The following is a 19941-nucleotide window of genomic DNA, read 5'->3' as shown; positions in this document are numbered from 1 at the left end:
ACAACGCCTGCTAGAGTTTTGCTGTCATCACGATCTCTGTGTCAGCAACACGTTCTTCAACACGAAGCCCCAACATAGAGTCTCTTGGAGACACCCAAGATCAAAGCACTGGCACCAGCTCGACCTGATTCTCACCAGACGCTCCAGCCTTCCCAGCATCAAGATCACACGCAGCTATCAGGGTGCTGCCTGTGACACCGACCACTCGCTGGTGTGCAGCAGAGTGAAACTGCAAACAAAGCGACTGTATCACACGAAAAGGGAAGGAAGACCTCGCATTGATACGAGCAAGACCCGGGATCAGAGAAAAGTGGAGGAATTTGCACGAGCACTTGAGGAATCTCTTCCAGGCCCGGTCGATGCAAACGCATCCAACAGATGGGAACATTTCAAGAATGCCGTTTACAACACCGCCTTGTCCATATTTGGCAAGAAGACCAACAAGACAGCAGACTGGTTTGAAGCCCACTCTGAGGAGTTGACACCAGTCAACTGGTTGAGGAAAAGAGGAGAGCTCAAGCAGCATACAAGGCCTGTCCCAGTGAGCGCAACCTGCAGGTCCTCCGAGGTGCTCGCAGCAAAGTCCAGCAGACTGCCAGGAGATGTGCTAACGACTACTGGCTCCAGCTCTGTTCCGAGATACAGATAGCAGCTGACACGGGCAACATCAAGGGGATGTATGATGGTATCAAGCAGGCCCTAGGTCCAACACAGAAGAAAATTGCCCCTCTGAAATCTGCAACAGGTGAGGTCATCCAGGATCGGGCGCAGCAGATGGAACGCTGGGTGCAGCACTACTCTGAGCTATATTCCAGAGAAAATGTAGTCACCGAAGAAGCGCTGAACAACATTGAGTGCCTGCCTGTGCTGGAGGAGCTTGACAGTGAACCAACCCTAGAAGAACTTCACGTGGCCCTGGACTCCCTTGCCTTTGGCAAGGCACCTGGAAAAGACAGCATCCCTGCTGAAGTCCTAAAGTGCTGCAAAGAGATCATCATCACTGAGCTGCATGAAATCCTTTGTCTCTGCTGGAGAGAAGGTGGAGTACCTCAAGACATGAGGGATGCAAACATCATCACGCTGTACAAGAACAAAGGCGACAGGGGTGACTGCAACAACTACCGTGGCATCTCTCTCCTTAGCGTTGTAGGAAAGTTGTTTGCCCGAGTTGCACTAAAGAGGCTCCAGGTACTTGCAGAGAGCGTTTATCCAGAATCACAGTGTGGATTCCGAGCCAACAGGTCCACCACTGATATGGTATTCTCCTTTAGACAACTGCAGGAGAAATGCAGGGAACAACGACAGCCACTCTTTATAGCCTTCATAGATCTCACGAATAAATAAATAAAGCATTATTTAAAAAAAAAATGAAGTAAGTCCCATTAGAGTCAGGGGGGCTTACTCCCAGGAAAGCCTCTCTCTCCCCCCCCCAAGCCTGGAGCATCACAGACTCTCTTTCCCCCCACCCCAAGCCTGGAGCATCACAACTTCTCTGCAACACAAACACTTTCCCCCCTCTCTCACACACACAGGCTGCCCCCTTCTCTTACACACACAGATGCTCTGCCCCCCCACACTCACACAGCGGGGGAGGGGTGCTTTCACTCACCTCATCCAGCATCTGAATGTAAGCCCCCCCCCCATCACAAAGAAAAAACTGTCTCCTTGGTCAGAAAGCCAGTGTTTGCTTATTGCACAAGCCCCAGGTAAGGCTCGGTTCTCACCATAAATCCAGAGGTTTGTTGTGTCTTGAGAATTCAAGTTGTGGTTGGACTTTCCACTTGTTCATTTGTATTGTATTGTATGGGAACTGGCAAGGAGGTAGATGTGGTGTCAGCAGTGGCCCCTTTGAGGGTAAGGCCTGGGCATCCAGCAGAGTGTGCTGCACAGCTGCAGCCACTGGAAGGCAATAGGGCCCTCAGGGATATAAGGAGTACCTGAGGCAGAAAGGGTTTGTGGGTTTTGAAGGAGTGCAGGTTGGAGGTAGGAGAGGAGACTGACTGACTTTATTGAATTTGGAATCTGACTGTGGATTGTGACTGGACTTGGATACCCTGACGGATTTGACTGACCTACCATACCTGGAACCTGACCTTGGACTGTAATTTGGCTTATTGGCTCTGGACTCTGATTTGGCAACTCTGATTGATTGGACTGATTTACTTGGCATCTGTGGACTGGAACTGGACTCACTTTTGCTTGCTGCACTGGTGAGTTGCACAAGGGGGACTGATCAGCCTTAAGCGGGCACAAGGCCCAGTGTATTGGAATTTGGCAGAACATCATTGTAGCAGAAAGATAATGTGATCCCCTATTTGTGTGCACCTGCTTTTGTGAGCTTTATAAATTCTGAGTTCTTGGGGTTTCCAGAAAACTAGAGTACTCAAACCTTTAAGTCTCTCCATTTGTTAATGACGGTGATAATGGTTCTTAATGCCACTGTTGACTGCTGTTCACTTTACATGGTTCCAATGTTATTCTGTTATAGTTTATTAAACATTTTATTACACTATTTGGTTCAGAATATTTTTTTTCCTGTTTTCCTCCTCTAAAAACTAGGTGTGTCTTATGGTCAGGTGTGTCTTATGGAGCGAAAAATACAGTAAATGGGCACAGATCAGACATAATAGCAACATTCGGAAAACGGAAATATTTCGTTCCTTTGGGAATGTTTTGTTGCTATTCTTAAAGCAATGTTTGAAGCAGTACTATTACTGCTACCCCACTAGGAATAGTTCATAGTGTGGTAGGTCATGATGACTGAGTGGCACTGCCCTGCCATGCCTGACTGTGCTAGAAATGGAAGTGGTAGGTATGAAGTGTAATGTTGCAGTAATGATCAAGATGTGACCATGCAGCTGCCTGGCCCTTCCAAAGAGAAACTGACTGGAGGTGGAGGGGAAGAGTGAATTTCTAACTGGGGCAAGCTGCCTACTCTTGTGCATAGCCAGCTGTTACCTCTTGGGTTAGTGTTAGCAGTTGCAAAAGTGGTACCTACAAAAGATGGAACTTAGAAAATCATTTGAGGAAAGAATCCTCCCCCCAAAAAGGTTGGAATGTCCTGACTTAAAGTCACTGGGTTACCATAAAACATTTTCAAAGCAAGACTCCAACATGAAGCCACCAAATTAGAATTTCTTAGCAAAGTTGAAGAATACCTTTCTCTAATTAAATGTACCCATGTGGTTACTCTATACTATGAAGTTGATTATTTTGCTGCTCTGTATTTAAGGGCCTGACCAAACATGTAGTACATTTGTGATAAATCACATCCATGTGTAACTACATTTGTCAACCCATGTGGGGTTTGCAACTGTACATTTGCTCCAATCTGGCATTTATCCACAGAAAAAGCCTTGCTCCTCCAGCACCGTCAATCATCCTTTGTCTCACCTCTTCTGAGACCTTGAAACCCATGGATATCAGACAACCACGTGAGTTTCCAACCTTGGTTCTAAGAAGTAAGAAGGGTACTTGGCTTATTCTGTGGGGGGAAAAGCTCACGGATACGGAAACCTGCATGGTTTTTGTATCCAAACTTGCACTATGTTTCTGGGAAAGGCTGATTTCCTTGTGGGTTTTTAGACATTTAGGCTTTAGACCCCCTCCCCCACGCAACTTCAGTCCATGCCCTTTCTGGGAAAAGCTCCCTGTCCCTCCTTCTCTTCAATCTTCCCTGTTGCAAATATTAAGCTGTCGCATGAGCTTGTCACTCTGTTTTGTTCTGCATGTGTTGCTGTACCCAGCACATGGAGTTCTCTGTTTGGACTCTTATATGTTTCTTCCTGCTGCTGTGAATGTTTTGGATGAGATCTTCCACTTTATTTTTCCATTCCCACACAAAATTTTGCTTCTCTCATGGCAAGAATTGCAGGTTGTTTTGATCAAATCTCTGGATTCCTCCCACTTTTCTGAGCACAAAGTCTTCTTTTAGAAGTCCTTCAGGCCTCTGGCTGAAAGGGCTCAGTCATAAGATTCTTTGCCCCATAAAGGGTTGAATTCACTGGAAAGCACAAGACCAGTGCCGAGTTCTACCCCAAGAAGCAAGCACAAATTAATCAATGTGATTGTATTGGATGTTCAGTAAGCCAGTGGTTCTCAAACTTTGAGGGAGGTTTATTCCTTCAGTAAGTCTTTGTGGGGGAGGGGCTAGGGCAGCGATGCGATCCCTAGGATCGTGTCAGTGAGGGGGGGTGTTTTGGACTTACTTTATGAAGGCAGAGCTGCAGCAGGCTGCAGGAGGTGCGGGGAGCCCTCTGCAGCGCTCCCTGAGGCTTGGAAAGTTTGGAAACAGCAGGAGCAAAGCAAAGCTGAGCAGCCCTGCCTACATAATGTAAGTACAAAGCATCCCCCCTTGCCCCCCATATGGACGTGATCCTGGGGATCTCTCCCCTGCCTCTTCCCTTCCCCTGCCCCTTAAAGGTACGGGGGACCTTTACACGAACTGGTGGGTCACGACCCACCAATTTGAGAACCACTGCAGTAAGCTATTTGTATACAGGTTGAACCTCATTATTCGCATGGGGTCCGTTCCCAGAACGAAAGCAAATCCATTTAAAAAACAAAGTTCCCTTGCTCTGGTGGCTTAAAAACAGCCTTGCTGACCTTTGTGATGTAAGAAAAGAGTCATTAAGAAGACAATCCATCAATCAGTCCTCCTCCAAGGGCTTACAAAGGCGTTTCTCTTAGTCCCTCCCTTCACCAATTCAAAGTGATCACCTTTCTTTCACATACTCAGGGGAAAGGGGGGGGTCGCCTAGAGAGAAAAGGAATGATGGATTGTCAACCAGCTGCCCCCCCCCATTAAGGAGGCTATTGTTAAAGGACTCTTCAATTTTTTAAACTGATTTCATAGGGATGCATTTTCCCCTTCTCCAGGGATCAGCATATTCCTTCTCATTCTCAGTGGCCATTCATGTTGAGTCAAATCCGAGTATAAAAAATTAGTGTATAAAGAGGCTGGATCTGTATTGGCTTTCAGTTCATTGTTCTGTGTGAGTCCAACTTTTGGAGTGGCCTAGGGCAAAAAATCTGAGAGGTCTCTCAGTGGTGTGCTCCCTCGTGCTTGGGAAAGCACCTACACATGCCACCTTCCCCCACCCACCCACCCACCCACTGTGATCAGGAGCCAGACAGTGGGCTTGCACCTTCTGCTTCCTCTAGCTCCCCACCATTTTCTGGTAAGCTTCCCCATTGGGATTGGGAACTTTGGTTGGCTTACCAGGGGATGGCAGCAATGGCAGCAGGATTTGTACAATTACACTGAGTGAAGAGGAGAACAGCCCACTGCTATTTCTGTTCCCCACTGCCTCCTGGTAATCCATTGGGCAGGCATACTGGCAGATGGGGAGGTGGCAAGTAGGAGCACTTAACTTTCATTCCCTGGTGCCGTTAAATAGTTCCCAGATGCCCCAGCCCCTGAGGCAGTATTGGGAAACAGGACAACAGGACATCTGGGAGTTGTAAAATGGCACTGGGGAAAGAAGACAGATGCCTTCTCCTAAAACTTCTTCCCCATGTTTGCCTAGCAAGCACTCCTGTGGCTGTGGATTGCCAGAGGCAAGTGACAAATATTGGCAGTAGTGAGGCCTTGCTGTGTGAGGAGTTGATCAGGTACTGCTGTGGGCCCATATGTGGACCCAAACCTTCAGCATGTGCCCCAGCTGTTGATCCACCCCGACATCTCTGCTTGTGGATTAATTTTGTTTGTGCGTGTGTGTGAGATAGTATGCTAAGAGCCAATTCAGTTAAAGTTCAGGTGCATGCTGACCATAATCACATGGACTTCCTTTGTGTGTGTGTGTGTGTGTGTGTGTTGCCAGGGCTGGAACTTGGAGCAGGCAGAGTGTTTTTTGGCGGCAACTGCAGACAGAAGAAGCTGTGTGGTTGCACTCAGACTGGCATTCCTAGACCAACCTTCAAAACCTGAGGTAGCAGTCTCAGTCCTATGTGTCCATGAGTACTTGCGTGCTTGAGATCATGGCTCAAAAGCACAAACGGTGAATGGAGTATAATGCGCTTCTGATATCTTCTGTGGGGAAGAAGCGGCTTTTTGAAACGAAAGGGTAGTTTGGTGATTTTTCATCATGCAATTTGCTGTGAAAGCTTTTTCTAAATGTATATCTTTAAGGGGCTTCATTAGCTAGCAAGTATTAAACTCAAATATATTAATAGCCATCTGCTACTCCTTTAAGAGGCTTTGCAGTCATATTTTAAGCTCTGATTCCTTCCCTCCCATAGAGCTAAAGAATAGCGATATTCTCTGAGGCAGGTGTTACTATTTGATAACATATGGCCCTCAAGGCACATTAAGAAGCAGAGTAAAGCTAAGTTCTCTCTTCAAAGACCAGAAAGCAGTTGTAATAGTGCAAAGGGTTGATTGCCTTCAGTAGTCCTGGGTACTGCTGAAGGATAATTTGATTGGTATTTTCCTTTTGTTGTATTTTGGGAGCACTTACCCACGCCTCCTGCAGCCTCCCCAGGGTGCGGGGAGCCTGGTGCAAACCTATGTTAGGGCTCCCCGCAGCAGTGAAAGTGGAGCAATCGCACTCCGCGTCCGCTTTAGTGAAGGCAGAGCACGATTGCTCCGCTTTCACGTTCACTGCTGCAGGGAGCTCTAATAAAGGTTTGCACCGGGTTCCCCGCACCCTGGGGAGGCTGCAGGAGGCTTGGGTAAGTGCTCCCAAGCCCCTGCTGTCCCCTGCTGCCTCCCCCCGCCCCCGCAAGAACTTACAGTGGCTCAAACTCTCCTGGAGAGTTTGAAAACCACTGCTGTATAGGCATCCACTCTCTGCTGCAGAGTAGAGTTTTTATTTGAGATCTGATTGGAAAATTGATTTCAAAGCAATATTTTATCTTAACTGTCTGTCCTTGGTATGTGTTTGTTCGCACTCCTTCATCTGCAGAACGAGGATGGATATTGAGTGTCTTCCTAAAGGTTGCCATCAAACGACTGCTTTCACATTGGGTATAGTGTGGGCTGAAGGATAATGATATACGTACAAGGCTGTCCAGTCAGCTCCTTAAAACAGTGGAATGTTTCAGTTTGGGTGTCCCACATCCAAGCTTGATGCTCTAGCCTCAATATCACATTAGTTTTCTTCCTTTTAACTCCCACTATCAGTTTGTGTTTAATCTTCCAGTCTCTCCATCCAGCGTTTGCATTTATACTATGCATTTTAAGGTAATGAAATATGTAAGGTGCATTTAGGAACTGTACCTGTGGTTAAAAGACTTCCTAAATAAACTGATCCATAGCAAGGAGAAACGCTCATTGTGGCTGAGCATTACAAGCAACCAATCTTTGGTTTTTAAGGTTTTTCATTTCCTTAATTACCTTGCCTAAAAATGTACCCATGGGTTTTCAGGAGGCCCAGAATGCTGTAAACAGATCAGCTCTTGGAGCCTTGCTCTGGTGCTATGTTTAGTATTCCGTGCTGTTTGGGGACCCCACTATTTTGTCTGAATAGCAATTGACAGGCGTTCTGCTGTGCCCTTTATAGAGCATTTCCCTGCCCAGTCTTTCATGTGTAAGAACCCTGCTGTATCTTCTGTACAGTGGCAAAGCATTTCAGATAACAAAATAGAGTCTTTATGTGCAATTTGCATACATGAAAAGAAACTTTGGCTTTGTAGAAATATTGCTCTACTAATATTTAGGGCTATTGCTCATATATGCTAAGTTATATTGCTCCCTGGTGTGCAGTTCCTATTAAAGTTTTAATGCCTCCTACTACATGTTCATTTTGTGCAAATTTATTCCATTACTAAGACCAGGCTCTATCAGGAATGTAACTCTAGGCTAATGCTATTGATTTTACTGGTGTCACCCAGAGTACACACTGGTGCTATCTGGAGTAGAATTTAAGCCATGATCATTTTTTTCTGTTCACTAAAAAGGGACAGGATTTCTTTTCTGAGCTAACAAAACAGATTTCTTTTCTGAGCAACATTTAAAAACTATTAATTATTTAGCGCTTTAATATTGACATTTTTCTCCCTCTCAAAGAGTTGTGGTGTATTTCTGTGCAGCATTTATCAAAACGACTCTTTGTGATGTTTCAAAGAGTGAAGGAAATCAACGAGTGGATTTTGATTTTTCTGCTGCCTCTTAGCGGAATTCGTGTGGGGCTGCGTGGGAGGGAGCTGTAATGCCATTTTGCAGGCTGACTCATCCTCCTCTGGCTGGGGGATAGAAAATAAATGATTAAAAAGAGAGCCTTCTGACAACAAATACCTCTTTTTAAAAAAAAAAAAAAATCAAACTTCTATCCTAGCAGGTGTGCTTTGTTTTTTCTCATTGCAGCTTCTTGTCTGGTAACATGCAAAATGAAAACGCTTAAAAATCCACCTCAGTTGCATATCTCCGTATATCTAGCAAATATCTTTTTTTGTTTTTTTCCATGAAAGTGGCTCAAATTAGGAAAGAAACTGTGTCGCATTCAAGGCTCACTCTCAACTCATGTTATACTTTGCCACAATTTTTTTCACCCCAAACATGAATGACCCGGTAGCTACTTGTAGACTTAGCAGAGAAAATATTCAGATCTTAGGGTGTTAATTTCTCTCCTGTCATGACAAGTGCTAATGCTTCTTATTATGAAGCACTGCTTCACTGTTGAACAAAAACCCTGTGAGGTGAAACTGGCAAGCATCACATTATCCCTGAGGAGCTGTAGCCAGCAGGGACAAGTGTTTTTGCATGATAGCCTCCCATCTTCTTGTGTTTTTAATGCTATATCTTGAATCATGGCAACTGCCAAGATAATCTTTTTAGTGGGGTGCTTGGTTTTTCCATCAATGAGTTTCTGCTTATATATGGGGTCAAAATAATGCTTCAAAAGACATTTATATTTGGATTTATCATGTGGAGTTACTTTAATGACTGAGAAGGAGTCAGACATTGCATGTTTTGGTAGCTGGTATGCTTTTCCACAGTTGCATGGCACATGGAAGAAAAACCCCATAAAGTTCAGATCAGCTGTGCCATTGGTGGCCATATGGTTTTGGGGAAAGCACCAAATGCCTGCTGCTTTTCAGCAGCAGGGAAATATCATAGTGTAAAATATAGCCACAAAAGCATGAATGGCAGCAAAGCATGAATAATGTTAGATGTCACATTTATGCATTTTAGGTCCAAACACCGTGGAACAAATGTGCTTTCTAAAACCACCATGAAATTATGATCTAAAGCCAGTTATATTTGACTGCACTGAGCTTTCGGTTCTATCTGGGCAAATAGACAGCATTGCAACAATTAAAGCTCCTTGTGAATGTCATATTGACTGTCTGCCAGAACAATGATTAGCTCACTTTTGCTGTACCAGTAGTGTCATCCTTTTAGTTCTTGTTGTTGCTGGGGCATCTGGGAAATACTGTACCAGTACTTGTGCAGATGTTAACTGTGTGGTAGAAGGAAAGCTGGAGCGACTAGGTGTACTCTGAGAAGATCGGAGCATACTTCAGGCCAGAACTGTGGTAAAATTGTGGTGATGTTTCAGCAAGTAACACTCTTAGTCTGCGATGTAAAATAGAAACATATGTTAAGATGAGGTTTGAATTTATTTCCCGTTAATGGCCATATTTTCATTGTCAGCTAGGCTTTGAAGAAGAGGTGCAATTCATTATCTAATACAGGGCTCAGCAACCTATGTCCCGTGGGCTGAATCCAGCCAACCACCCGAAATCATCTGACACATAGGCCTTTTGCTTTCTTGACAAGCACATGTTGCAAAGTTACTTGGGTGACAGACAGAACCACTTCCTGGGTCTCAAGAAGAGGAACAACACCACACCACGTTGGGGCTGTGTCAGTGCTGAGGGTCAAGGAGGGCTGCATGGAGCGGGTTGTAATGAGTCCTGCCTGCTGGAAAAGCAAAGAGTATGTTGTGCATGGGGAGAGGTTTGTACCAAGGAAGGAAGCAAGCGGTGGGGAAGACAAGGGAAGAGTGGGCACTTGTCCTCCTTGTCCAGCTACTCTTCAACTTTGGCGTGTTAGCAGCATGATTGGTGCCTGGCTGGGCAGGGGGGCTGTGCACCAGTCCTCTCCCCAGCCCCAAGTTGCATGGTGCACTGGGCTACTCCTGCTTGGTACAGTCTCTGGCTTGGCTCTTTCTGTGTGTTGTGATCCAGGCTCTAGTCAGCTCTTGGGCAGAGTGAGGGAGGGAGCGCTGGCAGTGCAGGAAGGATATGGGAAAGTCAACCAACCAATTGCCGCTGAGAGTGAAAGGAGCTCCCTCCAGGGAGGCTGAGCACATATGGCAATCTCCTACTGGCTATGAACTGAGTCCCGAGCACTGCAAGCCATGCCATCCTGGTCAGGCAACCGTTGCCTTTTGTGCTGGAATACTACACTCAGGGATGGGGCAGAAGGTTTGGGGAGGAGGGCTCCTCTCTTTCCTGCCAAGGCTGAACCCTTCTCCTCCTTTGGTAGTCAGAGAACCTTCTGCTTTGTTTCAACATATGAACTTCAATGTGGCCCACTATGCTCTCATGGATATGGCCTCTAACCCAAATGTGGAAGAAGATTGCTATTCTAATATCTTCATCAACAATGCAGAGTACCAGTTAATTGCTGCCCATTACAATGACTTCCTTAAGAGCACAAGCCTCAGAGCAGACGCTCATTGCTTTTCCTCAGCTAACCAGTTATAGTTTCCATCAAGCAAAGTTGCCATACTTCATAGCAGGACTGCTTCTGCTAACTTTGCTACAGGTTGGGCACAATTAATCCTGATATCAGAAGTCATAGTTAAAGAAGTGCATGGTTATAGAGGAATGGCGACCAAATTCTCACAAATAGTATACAGTATTCATTGAAAATGTTGGCATCTGTTCTCAGTGGCATCACTAGGGTTTGCGTCACTCGGTGCGGGATGCCAGTGCGTCACCCCCCATGCAGTGGGTGGGGCAACACCCTATGTGGTGGGCGTGGTGATGTACCATCACTCCGCCCCCCACTGGTTTTTTGGCTGTACCTTTTGCTAGAACAAAGATAGAACATACTCTGCATGAAATTATGCATTGATTGATATACAACATGATGGTATTATTCCTCCAAACTGTGACTTTAGTGATTTTGGTCACTGGTGGTGTCACCCCCCCCAGGGTGTCAACTTACTAACACCTTATTGTAGCAGTTCTCAAACTTTTAGCATTGGGACCCACTTTTTAGAATGACAATCTGTCCAAGACCCACCAGAAGTGATGTCATGGTGGAAGTGACGTAATCAGGCAAATTAAAATAAATAAGTAAATAATTAAAGTAAAACAAATATTTAAATAAGCAGAAGCCAGCCCTGTTCCACCAAGTGAATTTCCTCTGTAGCCTGCCTGCAATAACACCCCCCCCTCCAAAACCAGTAAGGTTTTCAGCCCTACCCAGTGCCCAGTTCAATTGAAGAACTTCTGTTTAAACCAGATCACTGTCAGGATCCACCTGGCTTTGCAAGTCTCAAAAAGGTTCACCTTATCAGCTGAAGCCTCTGTTTTGATCTGGGGGGGGGGGTGGAGACTGCCTTCTGGAGCATTTGTTGAGCTCCAGTTCCATCAGATCAGGATCATTCTGGGGCCTTCACACTCCCCTTTGCCTGGCCTGACAACCAGCCAAGGCACGTTTGTTGACTGTGTGGCTTAGTTTCACTTTCCATAGGGCTCAATACATTCATCTGCTTGGAGGGAGGGACTTCCTTCTCAGGTGTTTTTTGGGGCTGCATTCATTGGATCAGGACCATTCTGGTGTTGTTGGATTCAGCTTGCCCTTTCCAACGAACTAAGGCAAGGTCACCTACTTGCGAGTAAACACATGATTTCACTTTCCATCGGGCTCCATGCATTTTTTGTTCTACAATTTTTTGGCCATAACTTTTGATAGAAAGTGATATTTCACTCTGTCTTTTAAAATTGCATTCAGCTGGAAATTCTGCATCTAATGGTATATAACATGATGGTATTACTCCTAACCACCATGATTTTAGCGTGTCACCCCCCCCCCCGCGCACATCACCCGGGGCAGCCTGCAGCACCCGCTCACCCCCCAGTGACACCACTGCCTGTTCTCATTTTTAACATGAGAAACCTACTCTCCTTTCACTCTTGTTCCCCCTTCAAAATAAGATCTTGTTTGTAAAACAAAATGTGTTTCAAGCAGAGAACAAAATAAATAGTAGTTAGGTTTTCAAAAATAGGGAGCAAACTACCTGCATTTTAGCAACAGGAAAATGGATGTCGGTTTGGTGAATTATTGCAGTCATTCTAGCTTTTACACTAGACTGTAGTTGCCTTTGCAGCTCTTCTGGTGTTTTGTCACACTCAGTTTGCAATAAGAAGTGCATTACTGTACTTATAGTGAAAGCTGATCTATGGATCAGACGACCTGCTGAAGTATGTGTACCCCCGGCACCAACAAAACTGGCATGGAAGCCTAACCACATCAGCAGGCTTGCCAGGCTTCCCCTGGTCACTTTCTTCAATGTTACTGTGGTAGTGGTAGCTGCTTTACTGATGCGCTTGTTTAGCTCGGTATCGAGAGAATGAGTGTCAGAGATCGTTGAGCCAAGGTACACAAAGTCATGGACAACCTCCAGTTCATGCTCAGAGATTGTAATGCAGGGAGGTGAGTCCACATCCTGAACCATGACCTGTGTTTTCTTCAGGCTGATTGTCAGTCCAAAATCTTGGCAGGCCTTGCTAAAACGATCCATGAGCTGCTGGAGATCTTTGGCAGAGTGGGTAGTGACAGCTGCATCGTCGGCAAAGAGGAAGTCACGCAGACATTTCAGCTGGACTTTGGATTTTGCTCTCAGTCTGGAGAGGTTGAAGAGCTTTCCGTCTGATCTGGTCCGGAGATAGATGCCTTCTGTTGCAGTTCCAAAGGCCTGCTTCAGCAGGACAGCGAAGAAAATCGATACCGAGCTAAACAAACTCATTCTCTCGATACCGAGCTAAACAAGTGCATCGGTAAAGCAGCTACCACGTTTTCCAGACTCACAAAGAGAGTCTGGTCCAACAAGAAGCTGACGGAACATACCAAGATCCAGGTCTACAGAGCTTGCGTCCTGAGTACACTTCTGTACTGCAGCGAGTCATGGACTCTTCGCTCACAACAGGAGAGGAAACTGAGCGCTTTCCACATGCGCTGCCTCCGACGCATCCTTGGCATCACCTGGCAGGACAAAGTTCCAAACAACACAGTCCTGGAACGTGCTGGAATCCCTAGCATGTATTCACTGCTGAAACAGAGACGCCTGCGTTGGCTTGGTCATGTCGTGAGAATGGATGATGGCCGGATCCCAAAGGATCTCCTCTATGGAGAACTCGTGCAAGGAAAGCGCCCTACAGGCAGACCACAGCTGCGATACAAGGACATCTGCAAGAGGGATCTGAAGGCCTTAGGGATGGACCTCAACAAGTGGGAAACCCTGGCCTCTGAGCGGCCCGCTTGGAGGCAGGCTGTGCAGCATGGCCTTTCCCAGTTTGAAGAGACACTTTGCCAACAGTCTGAGGCTAAGAGGCAAAGAAGGAAGGCCCATAGCCAGGGAGACAGACCAGGGACAGACTGCACTTGCTCCCGGTGTGGAAGGGATTGTCACTCCCGGATTGGCCTTTTCAGCCACACTAGACGCTGTGCCAGAACCACCTTTCAGAGCGCGATACCATAGTCTTTCGAGACTGAAGGTTGCCAATACTGTGGTAGTTTAAGGCTGGTTAAGCTATTTCTAAATAAATATACAATTTCTGTTGTACAAATCAGGGTAGTTTAGCATGTGCAAATTCCCAGGGAGTCATGGTATTCAGTGTCACTGCCTCTGATAAATATTATCCCACATGCCACTGGATGTATTGTCAAGAGATGACACATACAAAATAATTCCAATCAGTGAAATGAGATAGGTCTTGTTTATATGTTTCTTCTAAACGGATGCAGTACAAAATATTTAGAATCTGAGAGCCAGTGTGTATTTTTGATACATGTGTCCTCCCATAACTAATACATGAGACTTGAATTAGAACTCTACAGCAGTGTTTCTCAACATTTGTTCTCTGTTGTACCACTTCACATGGTTCAGCTATTCCACGTACCACCGGAAGTAACTGGCAATGACACCATCACCAGTTACTTCTGGGTTGGGAGGCCAGATGTGACACAACTAATACCAGTTAAAGGCTCAGGGTGGAAGGGAGGGCTTTTTTCAAGCATGGAAAAGCATGCTTTGGAGTTCTGCCTATCAAGCTGAGCCTTCTACCACTGTTTGCTGTATCGCATTCCTAGTCTTGCTGCTGGGTTGCAGGTGTCCAAGGGTCCCATGAGTACCACCAGACACCACTGGTGGTACCCGTACTGCTGGTTGAGAAACACTGTTCCACAGCATCAGCTCAATCATTTTGAAAGTACATAGGGACAGCATTCAAAACAATGCAGAGATGCTTCAGGGACATGCTGTTTGGTGCTGCTGTTTTTTTTTACTCATGGATTCCTTTGTTTAATGATAAGAGAGTAGTGGAAAGAGGAAATGTCAGAGAAGACAGAAGATGAAAAATAATGGGAAAGAGTTTTAATCTTAATTTCCAGCCACGAGGCCACAGCTTGGCTCGCTCTGGGGTTAAAGCCATTTGCCATAGACTTCTGTTTGTACCAGTCAGATAGAAGCAACTGTGATTCTGCAGTTCTTGGTCGATTTTTCAAAACTGAAGGAATGCTGCTTGGTTTAAAAAAAAAAATGAAACTGCTTAGCAATGTGCAACTTCCCTCCAACCAACAAATCAACATGTTCATCCAAAGTGTTCTGTATTTTATTCTCCTGTTACATCTCCCATTTCCTCTGCCGCCAGTAGATACTTTAGAAGTGCTGAAGCTACACTGTGTTCTATGTGCATAATAAACTGTGTGGTTTATTATAAGATTGTCAGCTGAAACAGATCCATATTTTTTTAAAAAGAGGTACATATTTTGGGACTGTTGGGTGTGTTCTACAGATCTGTGAAACTGAGAAAAAAGAGAAGAGAGATTAGCTGTAGTTGTGCTGGCCAACTATGCTGACCCCAAAGTAGTACATTAAATGGGGAAAAAAGGCAAAATGTACATGGGTTTACATATCTCACACATACCTTGCATTTGTTACCTTTGTAGGGTAGCCAGATCCTGTTCAGGTCAGGGTATGGCTGTGCCTTTGTTCGCTGTGCAGTGGAAATGGAATCAGCAGGTGTATCCAACTAAAAATGTAGCAACCCGATTTGTACCAGTTGTTGCTGGCCCCCCTTTAATCCCTCAACATGTCACCTACTCTCCAGACTTCATGAATTTTTAGAGGTCTTTAGAACAGAGCCAGGGTTTTTCTTATTTGTGTAGAGAAAGTTGGATGTATCATGCTGTGCTGTCTCTCTGTTAAGTGTTTCCATTTGCATGGATTATGTTAAGTTCTGCCCAGCACATCACAATGCAGCACTGCTGTTAGGCCAGGAAACGATGCCTAGGGAGCACAGGGGTCTGTCAGGGTGGCAGTTCAGTGTGTCATATTGCACCACCGTAATGCTGCATTTCAGAATTCTTCAGCACATTAAGCTCTTCTGCTGAAAGCAGTTTAATTAGGGCAGTAGAAGACAGGGAAACAAAGAAGCTACCTCTTCAAGAGGAACATCTATTGATTTTTACCAGTCCTAGGGCTGTACTGCTGACACATCACATTTTTATTTGTTGAGAAAAACAAGTTAACATGATTTCCTACGTTTGGCCACGCATTTTCTGTTTCTTTTAATTTTGGTCCTATCCAGAATGAGTGTTGAAGTGCTAGAAGGTGGGTAATGTCCATGGAGTTTATGTGAACCGTGGCCAATTTTGCCATATTATGATTGCTACATGAACTTTAATTAGGCTGAACAATTATAAGAGTTTGATGGTAACGTATAACATGCCTGGACACATATTAAACATATTGGAATGAATGGCATAGACTGTGTTTCCATTACCACATTATATGTTTCTATAAGATACAGATGCTTAATAGTCAATCAAATATTTTATTTCTGAAACAAAATTACAAATATCTGTAGTATGAGTTTGTATTTAAACCTTAATATTAAACTGCTAAGCAGAAAATATCAGAGGCAATTTTTTTCTGTGCATGTGTTTATAAAAGGTAATTAAGATATAATGATAGGTCATTAAGTCCATTTCTAAGTAAGAAATGCTGTGTTCCCTAATTTCAAAGAGGGAGCTGTGGCAATCTGTTACAGTAAAAACAAAGAAGTGTCTTGTGGTATCTCAAATATGCCAGTTGTACTCCTATGTTTCCTTACCTGGGAGTAAGCTCCATTGGTCACAGTGGGACTTCTCTGAGTAGACATGTATAGGATTATAGTATCAGTTCCATTGAAATCAGTGGAACTTCAGTCCCCTTCAGAGGTTACTCCACACAGAATCACATGATGGGAGGGGTTGAGAGTATGCCAATTAGCCTTGTCCCCACCCTGCCTCTGAATGTGTTTATACTTGGAATTGTAGCCTTAGCCATTCTGTCTTTAGAAATTGCCCTTTACCAAAGTATATCAAAATGACACCCAGTTTGTGTATGTTGCACAGAAATTGAGAAACCAGATGTGCAAGTCCTGGACTTCTGGAGTAGGGTTCATGGATCTCACCTGCAGCAAGATCTGTGAGCTTCACTTGTTCTTTTCTACTTTCTTTCCCTTCCCCAGACATAGCGTAAACTAAAAGCTGAAGGCAAAGGGTGTATTTTACAGTTGTTGCCATGCAAACTGCTATCCGAGGTTTCTGTGACATTGAATCTATCCCTTGTAGAGTAGCTTCATGCTATTAAAAAAGCTATTAAAAATCATATTAGCATGAATGCAAAGCTCATAATGAGATAATAGAGAAAGCGTCTTTGAGCATAACGTTAATTCTAGGAGAGAAATTGCAGTGGGTTGTCTGCCCACGCAGTGGAACTTGTGAGCTGGGGCTTGCCCAGTCTCTATAGGGAGCAATTGGAAATGAAGCTCCTTATGGTATATGTGGTCAAGGGCAGTGATAGCTGGTGAGGTTTAGAGTTGGTGGGGTGAATGTTTTTAGCTCATGCATAGCGTGTGTTACCATAACAGTTGTGTACTGTATTTGTGAAATATTGCAAGTGCAGAACAGCTTTCTTATGTGTATGTACACCCCTGGATAACCACTGTATGCCAACAAAAGTCTGCCACTGCAACAAATGACAACTGACAGTCACTTCTGGCATTATCACACTTGATCTGATACTTATCCCTTATATATGTAAATTTTTGTAAATTGAGTTAGGCACCCTGCAGAGGTTAATGAAATTATACCAATCAGTTAAGTACTTTGATCCCACAGAAATATTATATAAATTATATAAATATTATTATTCTTTATACTCATACCAGTTTCCATAGTTCTCATTGATGGCCTCTCCCTCTTGTCTTGACAGCCTCAAACAGGCATGAATGAAAAGCCAGCTTGAAACTGGAGACTCAGACATAAGAGAGAAGCAAGGGGATTGGAGGACTAGGATTGATTAGTCAGTGGCTGCTACAGGTATGGGGTTGGACTAGATGACCTTCAACTCTGATTCTATGCAGAGTCTTGCTGAAATTGTTCCAGATGAAATAATTTGTATTGGGGGGAGGGGGTTGCCCAGAAAGTAATGCACCACATTTTTTTTTCTTCAACAATTATTTATTGAACACAATGAAACTTACACACAAGAAAGAATGATGTTTCTTCTACACTCCCTATTTTTCCACGTAATCTCCGTCCAGTTCTATGGCCTTCCTCCAGTGAGACACAAGGGCATGTATGCCCTGTCGGTACCACTCCTTGTTCTGGTCACGAAGCCATTTCTGCACTGTGCGAATCACCTCTTCGTCATCCTCAAAATGTCTTCTGCGAATGGCATCCTTTAATGGCCCAAACAAGTGGAAGTCTGAGGGAGCTAGGTCAGGGCTGTAGGGTGGATGGGGTAACACAGTCCAACCCTGTTTAGTGATGTGTTCCGAAGTCCTCAAACTTGTATGAGGCCGAGCGTTATCATGTTGAATCAAACATTCACCTGGGTTGTTATGGCGCCGAAGTCGCTGGAAGCGCTTCTTGAGTTTGGTTAATGTCTTCACATAAGCTTCAGAATTAATGGTGCTGCCTCTTGGCATCACATCAATGAGTATGACGCCCTCACAGTCCCAAAACACAGTGATCATGACCTTACTGGCGGAAGCAGTTGCTTTGAATTTTTTCTTCTGTGGAGATTGAGGATGACGCCATTCCATTGACTGTCGTTTTGTTTCGGGCTCAAAATGGTGAACCCAGGTTTCATCACCTGTCACAATCCTGGACAAGAACGCTTCCCCCTCATCTTCAAAACGTTTCAGCAACTCAGAAGAAATGTTTTTTCTGAGAGATTTGTGGTCCACCGTAAGACAGCGCGGAACCCATCGTGCACACACTTTTGAGTAATCAAGAGCATGGATGATTGCATCCACACTTCCTTTGCTGATTGACAGCTTCAGCGCCAACTGCCTAGTCGTTATGCGTCGGTCCTCGCGAATGAGCACATCAGCAAGCTGCGTCTTGTCAGGTGTGACAGCCGTGGATGACCGCCCCGAATGCTGCCAATCTTGGAGCTCTGCCGAACCGCCTTCTAATGGCCTCACCCTCTGTGCCCAGCGACTAACCGTACTTCTGTCGACTGCAGATGCTCCATAAACTGTACACAAACGTTTGTGAATGTTCCCAACAGTTTCTTTCTCCGCAGTGAGAAATTCAATGACGACACGCTGCTTGTAACGTACATCACTTACAGACGCCATTTCGAAACACTGCTGCAGCTACGCTATCTGTCTGAAGAAACCAAAAATTTGTGTGCGCACTCCTGAAAATTCAAATAATGTATATTTAAAGTTTCGCATTCGTACCATTACTGTAGGCTGAGAAAAAAAATGTGGTGCATTACTTTCTGGGCGACCCTCGTAGGTCCTGGAAAGGAACAACAATTGGCCAACAGTTGTATTTACCATAATGATCAGTTCTCTGTTGAGGAAAGAGAGAGTGAACGAGACACGAAGGGGATGGAAGAAAAATCTTACAGTCCTAGGAAGAGGAGGGACTGGGTTCAGGGCTGGCCCATCCATGAGGCCAATTATAATGGTTACCTCAAGCACCAGTTTAGAAGGGGACCCCCAAATCTGTCTGCTGCCAAGCCTCCATTGCTCTTTCTCTAATACTGTTGCCCACCATTCTCCATACTTCCTCTTCTGCCCTGTCTCCTCCTTCCTTTTCCAGTCCAGGGAGTGGGAAGAGCAGAAGCTGGCACATCACCAGGTAAGTGGGGGGCAGCATTTTGCATACTACCTCAGTCTCCAGGAGATCTAGGTCCAGCCTTACACAAAACACAGCAATTTTTACTTCTCGAATTGCTTCTCAGAATATAAGAATTACCTTGCTGGATCAAACCCAGAGCCATCAAGTTCAATGTTCTTTTCCCAACAGTAGCCAGCCAAATGCTTCTGGAAACTTAGACATCAGTGGAAATGTTGCAGGTTCAGGCAAGGATGGAATCGGACGCCAGAAGGTTTCATGGAAAACAAGCTTTATTTCTTTCAGCTGGCTGCTGGTCACAGAGGAATCATTTCCAAAGTCTGTGACCCCGATTTGCTCGGGGCTCTGAGTTGATATACAAAACAAATCTTCATTGTAAAGCATTGGCAGGACTTCTGATTGGCCAAATGCAAATTGCAAAGCCTTTGATACATTCTTGATTGGCAAACAGCACATCACATGGACTTTTGTTCCTGCCTACATGGCTTGTTACTTGAATTTTGCTTAGCATGTTTTCACTAAATATAGCATTGTAGTAGTAGTAGTAGTAGTAGTAGTAGTAGTAGTAGTAATACAGGTATTTCTATACCGCCTTTCTTGGTACTCAGATTTCGCCTCAG

General features: G+C 44.8%; 1 protein-coding gene across 1 annotated transcript in view; it reads left to right on the top strand.

Moving 5' to 3' along the window:
- Positions 1 to 8114, top strand: part of LOC136638827 (zinc transporter ZIP11-like) — a 178240-nt gene extending 170126 nt beyond the window's left edge. The window contains exons 6-7 of the mRNA XM_066612854.1: positions 5529 to 5613; positions 8009 to 8114. Of these exons, the coding sequence (XP_066468951.1) occupies positions 5529 to 5613; positions 8009 to 8114 (191 nt within the window). The remainder of the gene's footprint in view (positions 1 to 5528; positions 5614 to 8008) is intronic.
- The last annotated feature ends 11827 nt before the right edge of the window (positions 8115 to 19941 follow it).

This window comes from Tiliqua scincoides, chromosome 2 (genome assembly GCF_035046505.1).
Source record: "Tiliqua scincoides isolate rTilSci1 chromosome 2, rTilSci1.hap2, whole genome shotgun sequence".
In the NCBI taxonomy this organism is placed as follows: Eukaryota; Metazoa; Chordata; class Lepidosauria; order Squamata; family Scincidae; genus Tiliqua; species Tiliqua scincoides.
The sequence above is the reverse complement of the archived record's forward strand: the minus strand, read 5'-3'. Positions and strand labels throughout refer to the sequence as shown.